We start from the raw sequence: 23,609 nt of genomic DNA, 5'->3' as shown, positions 1-23,609 counted from the left end.
TCATCTGCCTCGTAAGTCTGTTTACAGGTACATGGGCTCCAAGTAACTGATCACCAATGATATCGGTACACTTGTTGAGGGGGAACGACACTTGGTGATGAGATAGAACAATTGCATATGAGTTTTCATAAGGCCTCTTGCATGAGCTGTGCTTCATCTGTGAATAATACTAAGCCAGAGAATTTCTGATTTGTAGCATACTGCTGCTAAAACCTGTGGCAAAACATAACCTGTGCAGGGTAATCTGCTGGTGACAGAGCCTGTACACGTTGCAAATGATGAGGATAAAACTGTTGCTCTCACAACAGTCTCTAGACAGTCATATGAGGAAAATTCACTTGCAGCGCTAACCTATGTGTGCTGATTGATGGCGTCGTGCACACAGAATCCAGAATCTCTTCCTCTACATCTGGAGTTGTATATCTTGGCCATCCCCTATCCAAACCAAGAGATGTAAACTTACTATGAGTGCATAGACGGCAATGGAGACGTTCAAATGTCTTCCAATTTGGACATTTTCGTTGTGGGTACCTCTCTGGGTACAAACAACGAGCCAGTGCAGCATTGCCGTCCGCCTTACTGTACTGAAGTGCACTTCTGCCAACTCCTGATTTGAGTACATGTCACACATTCAAGCACCAAACACAACACTCAATGTGTCCTTTGGCTAGGAATTAATTGTCAGTGTGTCCTGATAATAATATCTTCTGTCATGGCAACTACCTGAGAAAAGAAAAATGTTCCAGTGAATATCACTGTTCTGAAGCCCATAACTCGGAAACCAAACATTTCCTGTAACCAATTTATTGTCTACATATGGAAAATACCGAAAAATGTAGACACTCTTTGATAGTTAATATTAATGGAACAATTACAATTCTTGCATGGGGGGGTATGTGTTCAAAGTGACAGTCATTGGTAGCCAAACAATGTCGATGCCGCTGAACTGCTGACCGAACTATGGCTGTCAATGTTGCTGGTGTGATAGCCAGACAGGGTGTCTCAATGGTTTCTTGTAGCTCATTCAGTAAAGCTGCCTTCTGTTGATAAACTTTATTTTTCAATGTCCCCCACAGGTAGAAGTAAGGAGATGAAAGGTCTGGATATCTTGGTGGGTACTCAACAGCTCCTCTTTGACCTGTTCCATCCTACAGGTAGATCCCATCGTCACCATAAGACCTGTCTGTGTCAGTGCAGTGTAAAGGAAATTGTAAAATAAGTTATTATTTCCCAAACTCATGGTACAAGTTAAAGTTCGAAGACACCATATAACTAGAACTAATAGTACAATTTTCTAACATGCTGTGTAAATGCTATGGGAGCAATGAAATTGCTGGCCTCTGGATTTAAATGCCCCACGGAGTGGCTTGTGTTGGATGTGTTAACGATGACGATAAAATTGGATCAACTATCAATGGTAATGGACTAAACATCAGGTGAATATTTGCAAACAATTTCACATCATTTCAGGAATGCACAAATTAATTAGACTAGTTTGTACTGAATGTATCTCTTTACTTACACATCTTATCCAATAATGCCACCTTTATTGTATTTTCTGTACAAAAGCACCAGCAAAAGTATATGCAATCCTTCTCAGTGTTTGCCTGGCAAAATGGTGCAGAACCCATACTGCAAAAATCCTATGGAGCCTGATTATTCATTCACATCGGAACTAGAATGCTGTACCAGTTGCATGCTACTAACTGCTAACATTTTATCCAGGATGAGGTATGTATTATTACATCTTGTAAAAGTTTCCTTTTTGCTGTGACATATAACTCTCATGAGATTATTTTTAAAAATAAACACATGCATTTTAGAATTAATATGCTTAATTTATAGCCAGAATATTTCAGATGATAAAGTAGGTTTTGTTTTCTTTATGTCATAATATTCTCAATCATAATACTTTACAGTATTTAGGTTACTGAGAACAATCTACTGGTGCACAGTTTGTGCTCCTCATCCAATCATTTAGTTTTTCAATTGTATTGAAGGATTTTGAAATTGATTAATTACTGGTAATTATTTTAACAATGGAATGCATAATTATAGAGTATTGAATTTGTCAGAGATTAGATGAAAGTATTTAATTGTCAGAGAGATGAGATGGAGTGAATAGTAGGAAAGAAGAATTTTGGTTGAAAATTTGTTGAGAATTTGGTAAAGAATTTTTAGTTATAATACCAAAATTTAAATGAAAATATGTACTTATTACTCCTTCTGAGGACAGTACACATGGTGCTTTTCCTTGTAACATTTGTCCAGTCACTCAAAGTTTTCTTTGCTCAAACATATTTGAACCACTCATATACCATACCGTAATGTTCACTCCTGTATAAACTAACGCCCACTTTCTTTTCATTCTTTGATTCCTATTTCCCCAGTTACAATGTGAGTTTTAATCTTCACAATTGTGTTTTCCTGCAGTTTAGTTTTTCAAGAAGCTTTTCTCACTGAAAATTCTTTCTCACTACACTTTTTTCTTGTCTTGAGATCTAAACACGCTCGTCCCTCCTACTCATGTTTATTGGGTAATTGAAATTCTGCGTCAACAATCAGCACATGAAAGTCTTTTTCTTGTCAAGTTTAACTGAACTACCTGATGACCTTATCAGCGACAATCTGAGTTATGAATAGATGTTGCAAGATATGCTCGAAAATCCCTTGGTAACTTGTGAGTAGCAGTCGCTGGTAGCATTTCTGGGCAACTAGAATTCTCAGAATATCCACTAATTAGAACACAATACAACCCTAGCGAAAGGTTTAGAAAGAGCCCTGTACAGAGCAATAAACAGCTACTACAGCATTCCCAGGTACATTTCCTTGGACTCGAAATAGTAGGTTACAGACATTCAAAAGGTATTCCCGTATATCTGCAGAATGATATTAAGAGAAAGAATGACATAGCCCTTTGGAAAAGAAGTGTCCTGGAATGCATAAAGTGTCCGCTTAAGACAAGTGGACAAGACTAATGACAATGTCCGCTGTCCGGAATTCGAGGTGTCCACTTAAATGAGGCTTATTTAACACATGTCTTACGTAAAATAAAATCAGTTATGTGGAAAAATCTCCATATAGAGAGGTGTCTGCTGAATGAAGGTGTGTGTTAGGGCAGGTTCGACTGTAATAGCTTACTATATCAACAGCACAATGTGGATTCTCCACAAGAGATAGAATGCCTTCATATAGGGGAAAAGTCTGTGATAAACTGTTCCATTTCTAACCCCACTTCCAAAGAGGATGGTTGCCCAGTCATACATCTTAAAAAATAATCACTACCACCACCACTCTTCCTAGATGTAAGAATGTATTTCAAGTTCTTCTCCTAAATATAAATTTAATCACATTCTCATGATTTTTCTACAAGTACTTTCCTAGCCTCTTGTTACTATCATAGCTTTATAAGCTCTGTCATGGAGGATGGCTCAAAATCTCTCTATTAAACAAACTCTTAACCTTGTAGTACCATAAATTTCCAATAATTATTTGTGGAATATTTACCTTTCTGATACCCTCCATCAGTAGCGGCGGGGTTAGGCAATCGCCCCACCCCCCATCATTTTGTATAGAAAACATTATGTTTTTATTCCATTTTAGCCAGTTGAAGTAGGAATTATTAAAATAAGCTATTTCTAAAAGCCCCGTTTCTAATTCTTTCCTTTATTTTCTTTAATTATTAACAAAATGATTAGCAGAAATATGAACAAAATGTCGTTTGTCATGACTAACCAATTTGTATAGCACCACAGCAAGTAGTGGAGACTTTGGATGTCCTGTGAGGAAGGGTAGCAGGAGTATATACTGTATAAATGCAAGGTCATGGACACTGAGATATGATTCACCCACTTGCAGCATGCATTCATCAGTTGGTAAACTGTCAACATTTACCTCTCTCTCAAAATTTGCTCAGAGAGCATTAAAAATGTACCATTTCATAGCTTTTTTTTTTTTTTTTCAGTTTTGATGTAAACACCCCTGTCTGCTATATCCCACAAGCCAGGGTACTTTTTGTTGCCTGTACACTTTTTGCCCTGCCACTTCTAATTCCCAATCACCGCTACTGCCCTCCATTACCAATTGAGCTGCTTCTCATTGCATGAGGTTTTAGGTCCATTCCTATAAGCTAGGTCAAAGAAAGGAAGAAAGAATAAAAGAACATATTTTATTATTACACTCGTAATATCCTAAATCTGGATATACTGTTCTTTACTATATCTATATATCTGCCAAATGTTCTAATGCTCTGTGTATTTGTTTAATATTGTTTAATATATTAATTGTGTAGATGTTTAATATTAAATATTTAATTTTATTACATCTTCAATGTAGTGAAATGTTTTCCTAGTATATATACATACGTCCCAGTTCTAATTGTATAAATTTGTTTTTCACGAAGAGGAGGCTCATCTTTCCCTTATCACTTTCATTCCAGTGGTATTTGATAATCATTTATGACCCTGGATTTTGAGGCATGGCACACCTTAGTTAGGAATTTCCTATACCTTGATCTTACAAATAAACTCAGACCGTCCAGTGGCGCTTTTACTCTCCCAGACCTAAGCAGCTGTACGGGAGGCGCGCGCATAGTTTTTGACCTTGCAAGGAGCGTGCACGTGTTCGACCTAGCATCATTAGCCAGTCTGAGTCTCAGCTGTTAAGACAGTTATCATTGCAACACCATATTTTCGTACGTGAACGTTATTTCAAGTACGAGTCGGCTGGACTGGTATGCGATGCATTTGTTCAGCCGTTTCCTGGTTCACGTAATTGTAAATAAATTAGAAAGTACTGGCTCACTGCTCAATGAAAACCATACACGCAAGCAATCATTTAAAAAAAAGGAAAAGCTAGATGACATTGGTGCAAATCTTGAACGGTCACTGAATGAATCACAAAATTGGCACAAGTAGGTGTTTCGGTTTCTTCTGCACACAGAGCTAGAAAGCTGTTACACATCAAACCGCACAGGTTTACTCTGGCCCATTGTTTAACACCTGCTGATCCAGCCACAAGAGTGAGATATTGTGAGTGATATGTTGCATCATTGAAAGATTGTTTATTCGACCCACAGCCTGTGTTCTATTGGGCTGAGGCCTGGTTTCATCTTAATGGTCGTATGAACAGCCATAACTCTCGCTATTGGTGTGAAGAAAATCCTAATGGTGTTAATGAACTCCCTCATTATGAAGGATGACACTTCCAGCATCTTTTATAACATAAGATTGTACGCACGCTTAAAGCAGGGCGGCCGAGCGCAGAGTACAAACACCATGGGCTTATGGGAGAGACCCTGTACCAGGTGCTTTTACGCCTGGATAGAAGTAGATTCTGTCTTTAACTTGTTTCTTTTATTACTGAAAATGTAGTTGCAACATCTGTGTAAGTGTCTCAATATAAAGATAGCCTTTGTTGTTTGGACTTACATGCCCTTCAGGTTAAATAATTTAAATATTCATATAAAGTGCACTTCATCAGAAAAGATTATTTTCTAATTTCTGAAGTCTGCCTGGACACCAGACAAATAGTTAAATTAGAATGTACGATATATCGGAATTTATTTATTTGTCTGTAACTCCAAAGGCAATTGATTTAAAGTATACGCTGCTACATGACTCTAATAAATAAGTAAAGACGTACAAAATGAGAGTAGGTGGCATAACAAGAAAATTTACTTTAAAATGATATGCAAGCAAATTCTGACTCTTATTAGAAACTTCAATGAATTTTCAACCCTACTTCTTCTGCTATAACATGCTCCATCAAGAGATTTTTTAAAATGAAGGCTTCTTTTAAACATCATCTGCTGACATGACTTCTTGTTGTCTGTGAAGTTCTTTAAATAGAGGATCTCATGACAGAGAAGTATGTCTATGACTCTTAGTATAAATGAGTCTATAGCCTTAAAATATTTTTAATATTTCTATCTCTTACATTTATTGTAAGGTATTTTAGATAAATCTCTCTGTTGTAAGTTCCTCACATGTTATTTCATTTGATATTTCTTCAAATTAAATGATTAAATTATTTTTAAGGCATATCGAGAACCAGATAAACTGCGATTCCAAGAATACAAACTCGTCACTTCAGTCTCAGTTCCAGCATTTAACAGAAAATTAACATATGAGTTTGACAATTATGTAAGTATCATTACAAAGTGCAGAGTGTTCATGGTACCAGTACCCACTAAGCAATAATGTGTCTGAAGTGTAAGAAATGAGAGAGATGGATTGACAGATGCAAGTCAAGTAAAGATAATGTGTAAACATTCCAAAAGAGTTCATAAATTTCAGGTTTAGGAGAAGAAACTCAGAAATTGTGTGACTATTTTATTCGTCAAGAAATAAATTTGTATTGAAAATCCATATTTAAAGAAAGAAAAAAATTGTTTCCTACAAATATTTTATTGGAAACTGTCCTTCTTCATGACAGGAATAATAGGTTCAGTATAGATTACAGCAGCTGCCTTAATCAATACTTGTGTTTTAATATTTTATTGTATTTTTCTTAGAACTGTGAATTAGTTGAGCTAGAGGCAGTGACTCAGGCAGCAAGCTGAAAACATTCTTCTCAAATTTTGTTTAATTATTTAAAGACAATATTTCACTACTGCATATTTCTGGTTAATGTCGTTTTCTTTGATCTATTGTATGCAGGGAGTATTTCTAAGAGGCTGTTTATCTGATACCTATCATTTACCATATTTACATTATTTGTTATGGCCATGGCAGCATTTTATTGGTGGTTAATTTACACATTTTTTAATTTTCTGATCATTTATGAAGTACTGTATTCTTGGCTTGGACATAAGTTATTGATAATGATTTATTTTATTATTTGAATATCAATACGTATGTCTGTATTTATGTTTTTATTGGCCAGTTTATAATTTAAATTTGACTGGCATTCTTATGATGTTCTCTAATAACAGTGATAACATTCAGTGATCTGTATTCTCAATAACAACTTATTCTATGGCCTGTTAAAATTCCTTATTTCATATTCATAGAGATTGAACTATGCGACCAATACTGGGTCATAATTAGAAAAAGATAATTACTTATGTATACTTCTTATAAATTGAATACGGCTTTAAGTGGTCCCTCCTTAATAAAGTTCCAGCAGCCTCCTAATGGCTATGGCCTCCTGTAATGTGCTCAGTTTAACTTATCAGGTGAGCAGGTCCTGAAGAGCATTATTATACAGGTTATTTCCTAGTTTGTTTCGTGAGAACGTGTTACTGCATGTTGTACACTTGTGTAATCTCACCTCCGAGTGGTTGCAATTGTGTCTTTCGAGATCAACAATTTGAAAAATTACATTACATTACATTATTGACATTCTTGTACAGTTTTTCCCCAGGGCAGGTTCAAATTTCTTCTTTGTGAAAGCATACCCCTCCACATTTTGTTCTTACATGGCTTTTGCTCAAATATACCAGCATCTAATTCCTCATCTTTGAAATCATCTACATTCTATCATCTATATTAGCTAAGCAGTCCTCATCTCATGCCACAATAAACTTCAGCGGGCCTCCATTGATGTGTGTGCAATAAAGTATCGTGGTAGCACTGTCATTGAGAAAGACGTAGCCTTGAAAATATATCAGCTGGAATGCCATCTCTTCTTCAGTGTTGTTACTAATATTACAAGGTATAAATCACCAATGACCAGAACCGTTAAAATGCCACTTAGCAAAATAATATTTGTTTAAATGAACAACCTTGTAAAAACTACGGGCTTGTCAATCAATCAATCAATACTGATCTGCATTTAGGGCAGTCGCCCAGGTGGCAGATTCCCTATCTGTTGCTTTCCTAGCCCTTTCCGAAATGATTGGCAATTTTCAGGAAAAATACAGCCTGTAAAAAACTATGGGTTTGGTAGTGATAGTGTTAAAGACAACAATTAATATTTGAAATGAACATCCAACAAGAAGCTGGAATCTAGGGTATGCGACAAAAGAGTAGCGTTACAAAAATGTTGCCAAGTTTTGGCTTGGAAGACTCAGGAGAAAGGAGATAAGCTGCTTGACTAAGTGGTATGTGCTTGTTAAAATTACAAATTATTTATTATGTCATCCACCTATTCAATACAATAAAATCCTTGTGATTAGGATTCAAACTTTGTTACATTTGTTTCTAGTTGTACATGTTTTGCCTGTATTTCAGGCATCATTAGCCAGCATATCACCTCTAAATTAGATCAGGATCCTGATATTGTTCTTACTGTATATGAAACTATCACAACATTTAAAATTTAAAACTACTTACAAAGTTATACAATAGAATTACAAACTGTTGTGGTAAATTTAAAAATATAAACAATCAGTAGCTAGGCTGTGATTGTGGACTGACTAAGAAAAGCACATTGAATAATTCTAATGTATTGTAAGGTATTATGAAATGTTAAAATCTAATAAATGACTATGTCTAAACCTTTTGGGAAACTCATTCCATCTTAACCTCTTTCAGACAATGGTTGTTGTCAACATAGTGCCTAGCTACTGATTGTTTATATTTTTAAATTTACCACAACTGTTTGTAATTCTATTACATAACTTTGTAAGTAGTTTTAAAGATTTTAAATGATGTGATGGTCTCACATACATTAAGAACAATATCAGGATTCTGATCTAACTTAGAGGTGATATGCTGGCTGATGATGGCTGAAATACAGGCGAAATATGTCCCATTACAAACAAATGTAACAAAGTTTGAATCCTAATCACAAGGATTTTGTTGTATTGAATAGGTGGATGATATAATAAATAATTTGTAATTTTAAGAAGTACATTGAATTTCAATATGGACTTGTAATGATATTGATTAATTGCAATAAGTGGTATGTTCTGAGCTGTCAGTGGAGAGATGTCGTGGAATGACATTAGTAGACGATGAATTTGAGTGGTGTCTTTAAAAGTAGGAAATATCAAAATATGAAGATAAAGTTGGAATTCAAGAGGACAAATTGGGGAAAACATTCATTTGTAGGAAGGGGAGTTAGGGATTGGAATAACTTACCAAGAGAGATGTTCAATATATTTCCAATTTTTTTGCAATCATTTAAGGGAATCTGCCACCTGGGCAACTGCCCTAAATGCAGATCAGTAATGGTTAATTGATACTGTTTTTCTGAAATAGTCATTTTATTACCTGCATTTTAGAATAATGGCTATCATGATATTCGTTTTTGTGACATGGAATCATTATTGCCCTTACGAATTACACTCTTCCCCACCTCTCGAATTTATGGGTACCGTATGTAAAAGAAAAGGAAGTAGATTTTTTCAGCTCTGCTGTAAAACATGATTTATTCTATTATTCTATTATTTCTATGCATTTTATTATCATAATATAATAAAATTACAAAACCAAAACTGATTATATTTTCTTTCAGACTCATTTTCCTGACTTACTGGGTGTAATTGGGACAGATGTCCCCCTTGAAGACATCAAGAAGTTAACTTACCCCTACAGGGTATGTTGGTGCCATATCAATTTTTCTAGTGAATAATATGTTCATATTTTATTTATACAGCCATACAGATAGATCATGAAGGGAATCTCCTTAGTACATTTATAAAGGCCTTCATGATAACATATGACCCTTTTTCCTAACTCAGAATGAGATTACCTTCAATATGAAAGAAGTTCCTATTAAGAAATATGAAAAATCAGTTGTATACTGACTGTTTATAATCGTATATAATAAATGATTTTTAATATAATTGATTGAGTTTATATGAGACTGCAGTGAGAGTAGATATTATCTGTTTCAGATTGGGGTGAATGGATATGCATTTATTGTTACAAATAATGGTTACGTATTACTTCATCCTGACTTGAGACCTGTGGTAGGTATTATTAAATGTCTAACAAGAAAAGAAAAAAAGAAAATTATGAGAATTGAATGATCAATACTTTCACCTTTAAACTGTAATTTTGTTTTCCTCCTTTCACCAGTCAAGAGGAGTACTGAAAGACAATTACAATAGTATTGACTTGACAGAAGTAGAACTGCTGGATGACACAAGATACCCCAGAGAACTCAGCCCAGAAATATTAGAGGTAAGAAAGTGAAATTTACTCTTTAGCTATTGTCCTATATTTAATTTTAGTGCATGATCTATGTTATGTACCAAAACCTTCATATTATATGGTTGTTTGCCTGCATGTTGAGGTCAGTAAACTGTTTGTACTGTGTACAAAATTGTAAAAAAATTATTTTAATCCTCCTAGTCAATACTATATATTTTTACGTCCAATTAAGACGATAGTTCACACATAAATAGACATGTTTCAACCCGGCATTGGGTCATCCTCAGTAAAACATGTATGATGCATTAAAAACATAGGAAACACAGAAAATGAAATGTTAGTTAAAAGGTTTTTAAAATGCATGATGAAAGTTAAAAAACTGTGAAATGTTGATCGTTAAAACAGTCTTGAGCTTAAAATCTTTCTGTATCAATGCTCTTTGTTGTCCTTTGGTGTGGTTCAACCAGTATCTGTATACTGTTGGCTTACTTTTTGTGTTTTGACCTGGGCTGATATACATAAGCATTATTGAAGTTGAACCATCTGAATTTAGTGTCACGTGGCCCGCTTATATTGTCCATTTTCACTTCCAGCTCAAGACTTAAGGTATATTGTTTAAGTTTGTTCATTGCTTATGAAAGAATGCACAACAATGCACAAACAGAGCATCTGAGTATTTTTCTCATTGCAATTTGCTTATTTCTCCCGACATTACAGAAGCACCATCACATGCCTGCACTGCCGGTTTGTTCAGACCAATGTCATATTCAGCAAGACATTTAAAAACTTGCTTTGACAATACTGCAGCCATTCAATTTTAACTGACGTTAGCAAAATCTAAGAATCATTTTTGTCACATATCTCACTATTGTTGAAAGCTGTGATTTATTTGCATTGTCTGTTGTTCCATCATATAGTATAGCAACAAAATATGCATTGGAAATTTCATGCTTTAATTACTTCTGAAATATAATTCATTAGGTGATTCTGAATTCTGTTGGACATTCTGCTGAAAGTGGTTGCAACTTGCAAATGGTTTGCAAGTTTCACATCATGTTCAGAAGTCAAATTGAGCAGCTCAAAGTAATGTCCTTTATTCAATGAACTGCTGCTCTCACCATACCCTGTGAATGCTAATTCCAGCTTTAAAAAAAAAGAAAAATGTGGCATTAATCAGACACTCCAGTATTTGTATATTCTCTTTCAAATTGTTGTTATGCAAACAGATATCATGGCGGTATTATTCATCCACCTGGGTATCAATTCTTGAAAGATCAAATGTCTTTAAAGCTGTGATAGAAGATGACTTTTGGGTTTTTCACGATGTCCACTTATTATTTCGTATGGCGTAAAGAGGGTACAGATAAACTATATATATATATATATATATATATATATATACACTTAAAGTAGATAGAACAACAATCGGATGAAGGACCAATTGATGGTAATATGACTTATAATTTAATGTCCAGAGAATTTTGCCAATTCACTGCCTCTTCACTTGCCACATGAAGTTCGTGGTATCCTCCCTGGAAGCTCCGAAGTGGGCACATCATTACAACATGGTGGACTGTCTGAGCATGTCAGTGCAGTCGCAATGAGGGCTGGAAATTTTCCCCCACTTGTAGAGCCAGAAATTGCTTCTTCCAAGACCGGTCCGCACTCTGTTCAAGGAAGCCCAGACACTTCATGGCAAGTTGAACCCAGCAAGTTTCCCACAAGGGTCAGATATCAACCCTAGCTGCTCAGGGTTTGAAGCAGCCCACTCCTCCCTCCAGGCATTATTCATGTTGTACTGTGACTCAACCAGTCTTTTTCCTAGTTGCCATGATGGATGTCGAGATTTTAATCTTCCATGCTTCTGAGGGTTGCAGTTCTGATGAATCGGCAAGAGTGTATTTGCAGTACATTTTAACCATTCCTTCTTCAGAGCAACATTCACTGCCCTGGTTCACCTCAGAGTGCTGGAAATCATAGAACAAGGAACAGGCAAGACCAACCTGTTCCATCGCCTGTATTTTAGCATGTCTAATTAAGCCTGTAAAACTGAAAATCCTTTGGATTTTCAAAGGTAATGTTTGATACTTTCACACATACAGGAAAACACTTCTGAGTTCAACTACTGTCCAAATGTTCATAATGTAAATACTGTAAGTAAGTGTGAGGAAACAACGTACACTACAATTGAAACCGCCTTTCAACCTATTAGGTCGTGTTCCGTACATCTAGTACGTGTTGAAGAGATGTTAAGTACAGAACAAAAATGGCCAACCAGACACCAGTGGGATCCGAACCCACAACCTCCCGATTTCGCGTCGGTTGCTCTACCAATTGAGCTATGGTGGCCTAGGCCATCTTTGTTCTGTTGGAAAGGATCTAAGCTATAGGTCTGGTACTACTACCATCACACTGTAGAGTGCGTTTAAGTTGCCCGTTGAGGGCCAAGTCAATGAATATTGAATTTTCACGACCGCGTTGTAATTGAAACCGCCTTTCAACCTATTAGGTCGTGTTACGTACATCTAGTACGTGTTGAAGAGATGTTAAGTACAGAACAAAAATGGCCAACCAGACACCAGTGGGATCCGAACCCACAACCTCCCGATTTCGCGTCGGTTGCTCTACCAATTGAGCTATGGTGGCCTAGGCCATCTTTGTTCTGTTGGAAAGGATCTAAGCTACAGGTCTGGTACTACTACCATCACACTGTAGAGTGCGTTTAAGTTTCAATTACAACGCGGTCGTGAAAAGTCAATATTCATTGACTTGGCCCTCAACGGGCAACTTAAACGCACTCTACGGTGTGATGGTAGTAGTACCAGACCTGTAGCTTAGATCCTTTCCAACAGAACAAAGATGGCCTAGGCCACCATAGCTCAATTGGTAGAGCAACCAACGCGAAATCGGGAGGTTGTGGGTTCGGATCCCACTGGTGTCTGGTTGGCCATTTTTGTTCTGTACTTAACATCTCTTGAACACGTACTAGATGTACGTAACACGACCTAATAGGTTGAAAGGCGGTTTCAATTACAACGCGGTCGTGAAAATTCAATATTCATCAACATACACTACACTTTCAATGGAACAGGCAACCTGTACCACTTCCTGTGCACTGTGTCCATTCAGACTGGCTCTCACTACCCACCTCTAGCATTACCAAGAAAAGAAGGAACCCAAAGGCTAAGACATCAGTCAATGAGTCTGCAAACTATAGCTTATTTCACTTTTAAATACTGCAAAATGAAATACATCAGTTGGAAGCAACACAAGGGAACAGCCTGTTCCCTCTGTTCTGTTCTGTAGAGAAACTGGCACTACCATGTTCTCTATCTTCTGCTGCTTATTTCATTTTCATGTAACTTTCACATCCCATTCTGCTTTTGATGTCTTTCAGAAACTCTTTTCTAGAGGGCAACCTCTTCCTATTTTCCCAAGCACTTTGCCTTAAAAACTATTGGTAATGAAGCTGTTGGGTCTAATTAATTACTACATTGATGAGGTGAAGGTTCCTCATTGGGATCGCTGTAAGTACCTAGGTGTTAATATAAGGACAGATCTTAATTAGTGTAATGACATAAATAGGATTCTAAATGACGGTTAGAGATCTCATCACAAGACCACAATGGTTCCATTCAATGGGACCCTCGCCAGGATTACTTAATTAGATAACTGGAAAAAAGAACAAAGAAAAGCAGTTGATTTGTTCACATTGATGCTTTCACGGCCCGTACTTGTAGACATGGTACAGGCTTTTGGGCTTATGTTGTGTCAAGAAAACAAGATGAAACTCTTTACATTTCATAGAGAAATTTGCTCCACGTCTTCAGAAGACTGTCTTCCTTATGAACAGTTGATATTTTCTTCTGAAGATGCAGAGCAAATATCTCAGCAAAACGTAAAGAGTTTCACCTTGTTTTCTTGACACGGCATAAGCCCAAAAGCTGATATCATGTCCAACAGCTGATTTGTTCTGGGTGATTTTCACTGTGGAATGACATTAGTAGACAAATAAGTTTGAGGTAGGAAAAATCACTATAGTTGGAATTCAAAAGGACAAAGTTGGGCAAATATTCATTTACAAGAAGAGGAGTTAGGGAGTGGAATAATTTAACAAGAGAGATGTTCAATAAATTTCTAAATTCTTTGAAATCATTTAAGAGAAGAGTAGGGAAACAACTGATAGGGAGTGTGGCACATGGGTGACTGCTCTAAATGCACATCAGTAGTCGTCATCATTATCATCATCATTTGGTTTACGTCGCACCGACTCAGATATGTCTTATGGCGACGATGGGATAGGAAAGGCCTAGGAAGTGGAAGGAAGCAGCCATGGCCTTAATAAAGGTACAGCCCCGGCATTTGCCTGATGTGAAAATGAGAAACCACAGGAAACCATCTTCAGGGCTGCCGACAGTGGGGCTCGAACCCACTATCTCCTGATTACATCATCATCGTTGACCATCTCCAGTTCTCAAGTGTGGTGTATGATGAACTACTGTTCTCTTGTGCTCTCTCCTCAACATCTTTCTTCACCAGATCCGTCCATTTTCCTCTAGGTCTACCCACTGGTCTTTATCATGTTTCTTCTCTTTCATATTCTCTTCTTGCAGTCCTGCTTGCACTCATCCTTCTTACATGGCCGAACCACTTCAGTTTTGCTTTCTCGATCCTCTGTAGTTTGGAGCCTCCTATTCCCACGTCCTCTCTTGAAATTGTCCTTCCCGGTCTTCTGTATCATGGTGTGTAGGAACTTCATTTCTGCATCTTGGAGTTTTAAGTTGTCTCGTTAACATGGTAGTTTCTAAGCTATACGTGAGGATGGGTGTATAATATGATTTATATAATGTCATCTTAGCTTCCCACAGAAGTTGTCTTACTTGGTGGTAAAATTGAGTTGCATTGCTAATTCGACTGTCCACCTCATATTTTGTAATATTGTCTTTTGATTCTATACTACGCAAGCCGTAAAATGGGGTTACTTTGAACACTTCCAAACTTTATTGTGCTACCCCTCAAATATTCTTAATTATTTTAAATAGATCAGTGCAGCCAGGTTGGGGGACTAGGGACCTCAAATGATTGTGCATGTCAAAATTGATCATATGTGCATTTATTACATATAATAAAAATAAAGGCAGTGTTCGAAGTTACCCTGCAACTGGGGTAACTTTGAACAAACATTATTTTTTTATTGCAGTTCAAAGTTAAACTCCGTGAGGGTAACTTTGATCATCAAAAATGTTTTTAAATGGAATTGGTGATTGAATAATACTGCATTAAGATGGAATACCATGCAAATATGGCTAAATTAAGCTGAAATTTTAAAATAAAGGTAGTAAAATATTTTACAAACATTTTCATAAATCAACAGTCAAATGAAATCTTTGGGGTCACTACTGTCTATAGATGTGTTTTCTGGTACACTGCCAGTTCCTTCTTGCTGAAAAGTAAAATACCCCTCTTATCAATATCTGGAGCACTCAGAATCTCTACAATGTCTTCCTTACTGGCCATTCGTTCATCTGGTACATTAGGCCAATAACATTTTTTTTTTTGCTAGGGGCTTTACGTCGCACCGACACAGATAGGTCTTATGGCGATGATGGGATGGGAAAGGCCTAGGAGTTGGAGGGAAGTGGCCGTGGCCTTAATTAAGGTACAGCCCCAGCATTTGCCTGGTGCGAAAATGGGAAACCACGGAAAACCATCTTCAGGGCTGCCGATAGTGGGATTCGAACCTACTATCCCCCGGATGCAAGCTCACAGCCGCGCGCCTCTACGCGCACGGCCAACTCGCCCGGTACCAATAAAATTTGAAACCAACTTTATGACTATGATAAAGAAAAGCTAAATCATAAATTACTCCACTGTTATCATTACTGATTTTTAGAATTTGTCAACATAGTGCTTCACAGTTTTTCTTGTGTAACCGCTAGTTGGGAACAACTACAGTTACACATAAATAATAATAATAATATAGAAATAATAATGAGATAGGAAAATGACGCAGTGGCGGAGAATTCATATAAACCAAATACATGGAACACTTACAGGCCTAAAAATGACAACTAAGACAGGATAGTGGAATGTGCTGGGAAGCCCTATCTATGAGGTCCATGGAAACGTATGACGTTGTGGGGGAGAAAAGATTGAAACTACGGCAATTGGAACCTACGATAAACTCGGACACATTAAATTAAACTTTTAAAATGACATTAAGCAAAGAAATAATGAAACACAAAAGGAATAAAACTAAGTGAAATGAAACCAGAAAACATTGAGAATAACATTGCAAAAACACTGAAATAACACTTACCGCGGAAAGATGGAGCTCCCGAGGGTAGTAGCCCTCGAGCGCGAACGCTCGCTTGGGCGGTCGGATGGAAATTGACGCCGAGCTCACGCATCATTTTTCAAAGCCGGCCACAAGGCCGGAAATGGCCCGATAACAATTAACCAATAAGATCAAACTTACCCTAGATTCCTGGACCTTTTTGCCAATAGGAAATCTCATGACCATATATGGTCATTTTAACATCGTTAGCAATTGCACAAGTTCTGGAACATTACGATTACAACACCAAAATTTCATCATTGGAAACCACACGTGTGGTACAGGGTGACTCAATTTAAATAACCTTTTACATTTTTTAATCACATTACAAACATCAAATCAACCCTCGGACAAGTTACACCCTTGCTGATATTAATTTAAATTATAAATTACATAAAATTTACATACAAAAAAAAATCACTTCGAAAACAATTCTCGTATCTTGCAATGTTCATTTACAGTTCCATATTATCGTGATGTTTCCATATTTAAAAAAAATTTACAAACATATTTCAGTTACATAAAAAAAATATTCCAGCAGAGTCCAGAGTTCTTATTCCTTCATTCCTCAAAATATTACAAACAAAAATAAAATCCTTCAGATAAGCCACACAAAAACTTTAAAATTTACATTTCTAAACACACTGTAGTTCCAATTCTTCGTCCCACCGACCGGTGACACTTGCATGGAAACGGACCAAACAGAAATCTCCTCTTTCTGGATCATTGGTAGCATCTGAAGAGCCTTTTTCAGAATGTATATCTGGATCATCACAGATTTCCTGTCGTCCATACTCCTCATCACTGGGTCCCAGGAGCTGTCTCTCTTCTTCCTCATCAGCACTCGTACTAGAAGAGTCGTCTTCTTGCACAGAGCCTTGTTTTTCTTGGGTGGTTTTGCCTAGTAATATATCTTCAGTACCAATACTCCTCCCAGTCACGACATTAATTCTTCTCTTCCTCTGTATTTTCATTGCTTCGTCAGCATTTCTCAATTTATTCAGCATGTCAAGCACTATCTGTGACAGTACGTGTGGGTGAGTGTATTTCTGCCATTCGTGACAGCATTCACAGCTTCCTCAAAGTTCTGCAAAGAGCAACTCTTGTATGGATGGGAATCAGCTTTACAGACATGTCTCCTTGTCATTTTAGAACTGAAATATATAACGAATCTACCTTGTAACACCTACAATCACACCTTTTAGTAGATATCAAAAATAAGCTTCAGATAAAAAGAGAGGCATTATCAGTAGAAAATAATTTATGTGTTTGGGGTAACTTTGAACAGTGTTCAATGTTACCCCATTTTAGGTTAGAAAATTTCCGAATGAATATTTTCTTATATAACCATGAGATATGTAAATCTGGTGCAAAAATCATATATATTATATTTAAAACATATTGAAAACTGTGATACAAATGTTTTCTGAAGATCAAAGTCAATACATATTTTCAAGCGTATAAAAGTAGTCACATTTGAAAAAATTAAACAAATTTAGCCATCATTTTAAACACCAACTAAAGAACATACAATTGCCAACAACAACAGCCAGTGGTACAAATGTGCTCAAAAAATGTATCCTTAATATCCCCAACAGAAATTTACCTTAATATATTTCTTCAATAGCATTTTAAACAGTAAATATAATTTCCAGGAAAAGTGTTCAATGTTACACCATTTTTCAAAGTACTTCTACGGTACTTAAATGTTGGAACAGTGTCCAGTTTGGTGTCATTTATTCTGATTTGTGGTTTTGTCATCTCCCCACTGTAACTTCATCATGACAGTCTTATCCTTGTTGATATTTAAATCATACCTCTTAAACTCTTGACTCCATTTCTGCAGCTCCTGCTCCACATCATTTTTGATTTCACCTCAGATCACCACGTCATCAACAAAGATGAAAGCTTGCAAGTCCTGCTGCTCCTTCCTTTTTATTGCCTTTGTTATGGTGATAAATAGGAGAGGTAACAAAGACTGTCTTCCCCACTGCAAATGCCATTGAGGTCATCACTCATTACGGTACCTTGAACTGATTGATTTTTTTCCTTGTTTAATTTTCCCACTTTCTAGTTCTTAACCTTTTCTACTCCTTTATTTCTCTAAATACTTTATTTTTCTCTCAAGCCAGGTCATTCTCACCATTTTACACCAAATCTAAATTTCTAAACCTTCAAGCAATGCATTCTCCAATTTACTTAACATCCAGATTTCACTTACATAGTACTCCATGCTAATAACTTTGTAGAAGATTTTCTACTCTCTATGTTCATGTGCTTACTGGTCAAAGGAGTTTTCTTTACTATCAATACCTGTTTTACCATCACTATTCTTATCTAGTTCCATCATGCATCTGTTGTCTGTTGTAAAAATATTTCCCATATAACAGTACCATCAATCTGTATAGGAGGGCAGGTCAAAGGCAAAAGAGGAAAAGGACGAAGAAGAACCAACATGAAGCAATGGACAGGGCTACTTATTCTCAACACACAGCAACCATTTGTACAGAACTGCAATGTGTAGTCACCAAAATCCATTAATGGAGAAGTATAAGACAAAGAAGAAGGAGAAGAAGAAGAATCACCTGTATATTGGTTGTGATATTTCTTGTGTTCTTCCTGACAGCTTTTACCTTGTTTTAGGCTGACTATAATGATTAATCCTACATCAGACATCAGACATTAGTTTATAAAGGAAGTGCAGTGCAGAAAAAAGTAGAGTTAGGAATGGTTGTGGAACTAAGGAGAGATTGAAAGACCTTAGTAGGAAATTGAATTTAGTGAGGAAAAAGTCAGCTTTGGTCAATCAAAAAGGATAATATGGTGGCAAACATAATTTACAGTCATATGAATTTTAATGAAGTGGAAGGGTATGTACAGGTACATTAAGGAAGAAATCGTTTCCAAGAAGTGGGGGGGAACCTGTCAACCCCTAGAGGGCAGGTCCTCTGGTGGCAGATAGGGGTCCCACAGATATGTGGGCTGATTCAGACAACCCGAAATGGACAGGCAGCCCAGTTCTTTGGACACCCTCATTCCAAGGGTCATGAATATGGAGGGCCCCAGTTCAGGGTAATGAGTAAAGACCTCAACAGCATTTGCAGTGGGGAAGATAGTCTTTTGGTACAGTGAGTACAGATTCCTCATTATCAGCAAAGGTGGACAAGATGGACTTCAGTACGGCAGAGCTGATGGAGGAGGCAGCCTGCTGTCTTGTGTTAAGTGGACGTTTCCTGCTGGAAGGCAGCAACTCCAACAGTATCACATATTGGCATGTGAGGATGGACTTCACTAGCGGCAGAACAGTGGACATGTGAAGCACAACTGCAGCAGCCTCTAAGGTTCCCACCCTGTGGTGCAGAAAGGAACAGAACTCCTACTGTGCTATCTTTCCAAAACATTCAGTATGTCTATGGTAAGAGTTACTAAAACATTGGCCCTCTGTCCAGGATAAACATGAAGTGGAGAGAGGGTGCTGGAAAACCCCCCTGAAGACAATTAGTAATAAGTTTAAAATTTACAACAAAAGAACAAGAGTTGTGACTTGGAATGTATGATGTTTGTATATGGCTGGAAAGGTTTCAAATGTTGAAGCAGAAATACACGATCTGGAGATCAAGATTTTGGGCCTCAGAGTTTGATGGCCTGAATCAGGGACACATAAGACTGAACAGGGGTCTTAAATTACTTTGGTGGTGATGATCCTGAACATCAGTATGGAGTAGTTGTGCTCCTTTCTTCTGGTCTGGTGCAATCAGTCATTGATTTCATTCCCCTTGGAGATTGAGTCATGCTTCTTAAACTGCAAACTTCACATCGTACCATTGCCCAGGTGTATGCTTCAACAGGAGATAAAGATGACAAGCTGGATGAGGAATTTTGTATCGCTGTGTAGAAGGCAATGGTCCTTACAAAGAAAGAAGAGATGAAAGTGCTCCTCAATATCAACACAAAGATAAATCTTGGTGTGGAGGATAACATTGTTGGACAATACAGTCTCGGTGAGAATACCTGCGGAGATCATCTGGTACAGTTTTGTTCAGACCAACAGCTCTCTGTCATGAATACCTTCTTCAAATTACATCCCTGGCACTTGTATACACGGAAGTTCCCTATGGACTGCCAAAGGTCATATTTTCAGGAACCACACGGACTTCATCCTCATTAAAATTCACCTGAAAAGGCTTGTGAAAGCGACTAAAATCTACCCTACTGCAGATGATAGTGACTACAATCCCGTCTTAATGAATTTCACACTCCTTCACTTTGTCAGGATCAGATGCTCTGAAAAACCTAGGAGCATTGATATAAAGGGACTTGACAACCTGAAGGCACAGACTCAAACAACCTTGAGGCTTGAAGAAGGTATAAGTGCAGTAAACAACTTGGGAACAGTCAATATTGAGTCACAGTAGAGTGTCCTAAAAATGTACTCATTGATACTCAAGAAACAGACATTGGATATTCAAGCAGCCCAAAAAAAGTAGCCATGGATGACGGATGAAATACAACCTGGATCTTAGGTGAGATGTGGTCATCTTGTGGTTATTCACTGGATGTCTGGGATCTGACTCAATCTTGTCTCTTTCTCAGCTGCCACCTCATGTTGACTAACTGGACTTTACAAAGGAAAAAAATAAATGCATCCTCCTAATTCAATACAAAACATAATTCCATCATTAGATGGAGCAATAAAATTCAAACATATTTTGACTCATTTGAGCCATCTTCAGTGAAATAAGGAGTGAATTAGGAGGATATATTTCATTATTTCCTTTGTAAAGTGAAAATCGTCAATATGGAATGATTCTAATATCTTGTAATCGAATAGCTGGAGGCGCAATACCAGCGATCTTCTGCACTGGAGTAGGTCTTAAATACCCAGTGACAATACGGGTGGACTCGTTGAGAGCTGTATCCACTAGCTTGGTATGGGCAGATGCTCCCCACACTGATGATCCGTACTCACCTGCAGCAAAGCACAGTCCCTAAGTAGCTGAACGCAAAACATGAGGGTTTGCTCCCCATATTGAACCAGTCAACTTCAACAGTATACTATTCCTCGAGCTGATCTTGCATTTCAGCTCTTTACAATGTTTCTTGAAGCTCAGGGAGCAATCAAGCTTGATTCACAAATCCCGAGGTGTATCACAATTTTCAAGTGTCACTCCTTTCCAGACAACATTCAGCTTTCGTCGGGCCTCTCTGTTGTGAAGATGAAATCCGCAGACTTATGTCTTTCCAGTCTTTCTGACTGGTCAAGATCTACTTTTGTTATGATATCTAAGAATGATAGTGCATCATATTGTGATGATTATCTTATGATCATCCTAATGTCCTGTTTCTTAAAGGTATTCCTACGTATCATCCACACTTGTATCTATGCGAAGTGCAAATGCCAAATTGGTTTTAGAAATGGACTGGGAACTAACTTATGAGAGAGATGCCTGGATGACATGTATGCATGCTTCATCGACTATCAAAAAGCCTTTGATAGCATATCTCATGCAAAACTTGCTGATATTTTGAAAACTGCTGTTGATGCTGGTGATCTGTGTATCATCACTTGGCTCTACTGGAACCAAACAGCTGAGGTCAAAATAGAGCGAGGGACAACTGAGGACACAGCTATACATGGAGGCATGTGATGTCTACTCTCAGACTGTGTTCAGAGAAGCTGTCGAGAAAGTTAACCTAGGCATCAGGATAAATGGTAGTGTCATTAATAATATCTGCTTTGCTGATGATTACACTTGTTTTAGCTAATAACCTTGCTGATCTTAAAATCATTATTATTAACCCTTTCACTCTGGTCAACTGCTGTAGAAGTCGCATGTCTTTCGGCTGTTTTCCATTTCCCTACCATAGACTGTTGGAGAAGTTCAGCCTAGGAGGTCTCTCATGGCTGAATTGGGAGTCTATAGTTACGGCTGTGATCACCAGATGACGGCAGTAATCAGTTTGAAGAGGAAAGCAATGTTTCCGGTATGTTACTTACTTCGCGCCTAGTTGCTCTCTTGTGCCGAAATTCTTGTGCTTCTCGATTTAGCTTTCAATCGCTTTTAAATTGTGAAAGGCCTGATGACGAAGGAGGCAGCTCCTGCCCTCATATTGAGTAGTGACTTTGAAGAAGATGATGGTAGTGATTTGTCATCTAATTCTGGAGACGGAACGACTTCAATCCCACCTTCTACTTCAGTTACCGCTTCATTGGCTAAAAGGTCTGCCTACTTCAATAATTCGACTGAAAATGAAGATAGTGAGGATAAAGACCAGGTGTCTGAACCACCGAGCGAGAAACTAAATTGGAAAAAGAAGAACCTGTATCCGAAGAAACATACTTTTGATGCAGCTAATTCCAGACTGAAAAGTTTCAAGTTTCTTTCAGCTGTTTCTTAACACAAGTATCATAACACTTCTGTGAGAGGAGACCAGGAGATACTTTACTCACAAGGTGGCTGCAGGTGGAGGTCCACATTAAAAATAAAATACCTGGACTGAGTGGTTCAGACGGTTGACGCGCTGGCTTTCTGGCCCCAACTTGGCAGGTTCGATCCTGGCTCAGTCTGGTGGTATTTGAAGGTGCTCAAATATGTCACCGTCATGTCAGTAGATTTACTAGCACGTAAAAGAACTCCTGCAGGACAAAATTTCAGCACCTCAGCATCTCCGAAAACTGTAAAAGTAGTTAGTGGGAAAAGAAAATAACATTATTATTGTTATTATTATTATTATTCACAGTAAGATAAAATACATTTAACCTCTTCCTGTTCTCTCCTTACTTCGCGAGCTGTATGCGGATGGGAGAACAGAGCGAGATAAGTGAGCCACTCACTGCTCATGTCCAGAGGATCATGCCACTGTACTCACTACGGCAGAGTGAAAGAGTTAATAACATTGCAAGGATTGGTGCATCATTTGGTCTGTTCATGAATATTGGCAAGACCAAGCTGATTATATTTTTGAAAACACCTAAGCAGGCCTCCCTGCACATCAACAAAATAATTGTTCAGCAAGTGTTACCCTTCAGATATGTTGGGACTATAGTCAGTGAGCATTGTGATTTTGAGAATGAAATCTTATCCAGGAATGAGCAAGCCAAAAATTTGTTTTCAACAGTATGAGAGCCCTATTCACCAGTTGAGATTTCAACCTTCCGCTCTGAGTTGAGATGTTTCCCTTGCCTTCTGTATGGTTTCCAAGGGTGGATGCTCAGCCCTTTGCTGGAG

At 37.6% G+C, this 23,609-nt stretch overlaps 1 protein-coding gene across 3 annotated transcripts in view; it reads left to right on the top strand.

Annotated features, from left to right (window-relative positions):
- Positions 1-23,609, top strand: part of Ca-Ma2d (Ca[2+] channel Muscle-specific alpha2/delta subunit) — a 318,622-nt gene that overhangs the window by 131,439 nt on the left and 163,574 nt on the right. For all 3 annotated transcript variants that reach the window (XM_067145019.2, XM_067145020.2, XM_067145018.2), the window contains 4 exons: positions 6,039-6,143; positions 9,403-9,483; positions 9,785-9,859; positions 9,969-10,073. In XM_067145019.2, the coding sequence (XP_067001120.2) occupies positions 6,039-6,143; positions 9,403-9,483; positions 9,785-9,859; positions 9,969-10,073 (366 nt within the window). The remainder of the gene's footprint in view (positions 1-6,038; positions 6,144-9,402; positions 9,484-9,784; positions 9,860-9,968; positions 10,074-23,609) is intronic.

This window comes from Anabrus simplex, chromosome 4 (genome assembly GCF_040414725.1).
Source record: "Anabrus simplex isolate iqAnaSimp1 chromosome 4, ASM4041472v1, whole genome shotgun sequence".
NCBI classification, from domain to species: Eukaryota; Metazoa; Arthropoda; class Insecta; order Orthoptera; family Tettigoniidae; genus Anabrus; species Anabrus simplex.
The sequence above is the reverse complement of the archived record's forward strand: the minus strand, read 5'-3'. Positions and strand labels throughout refer to the sequence as shown.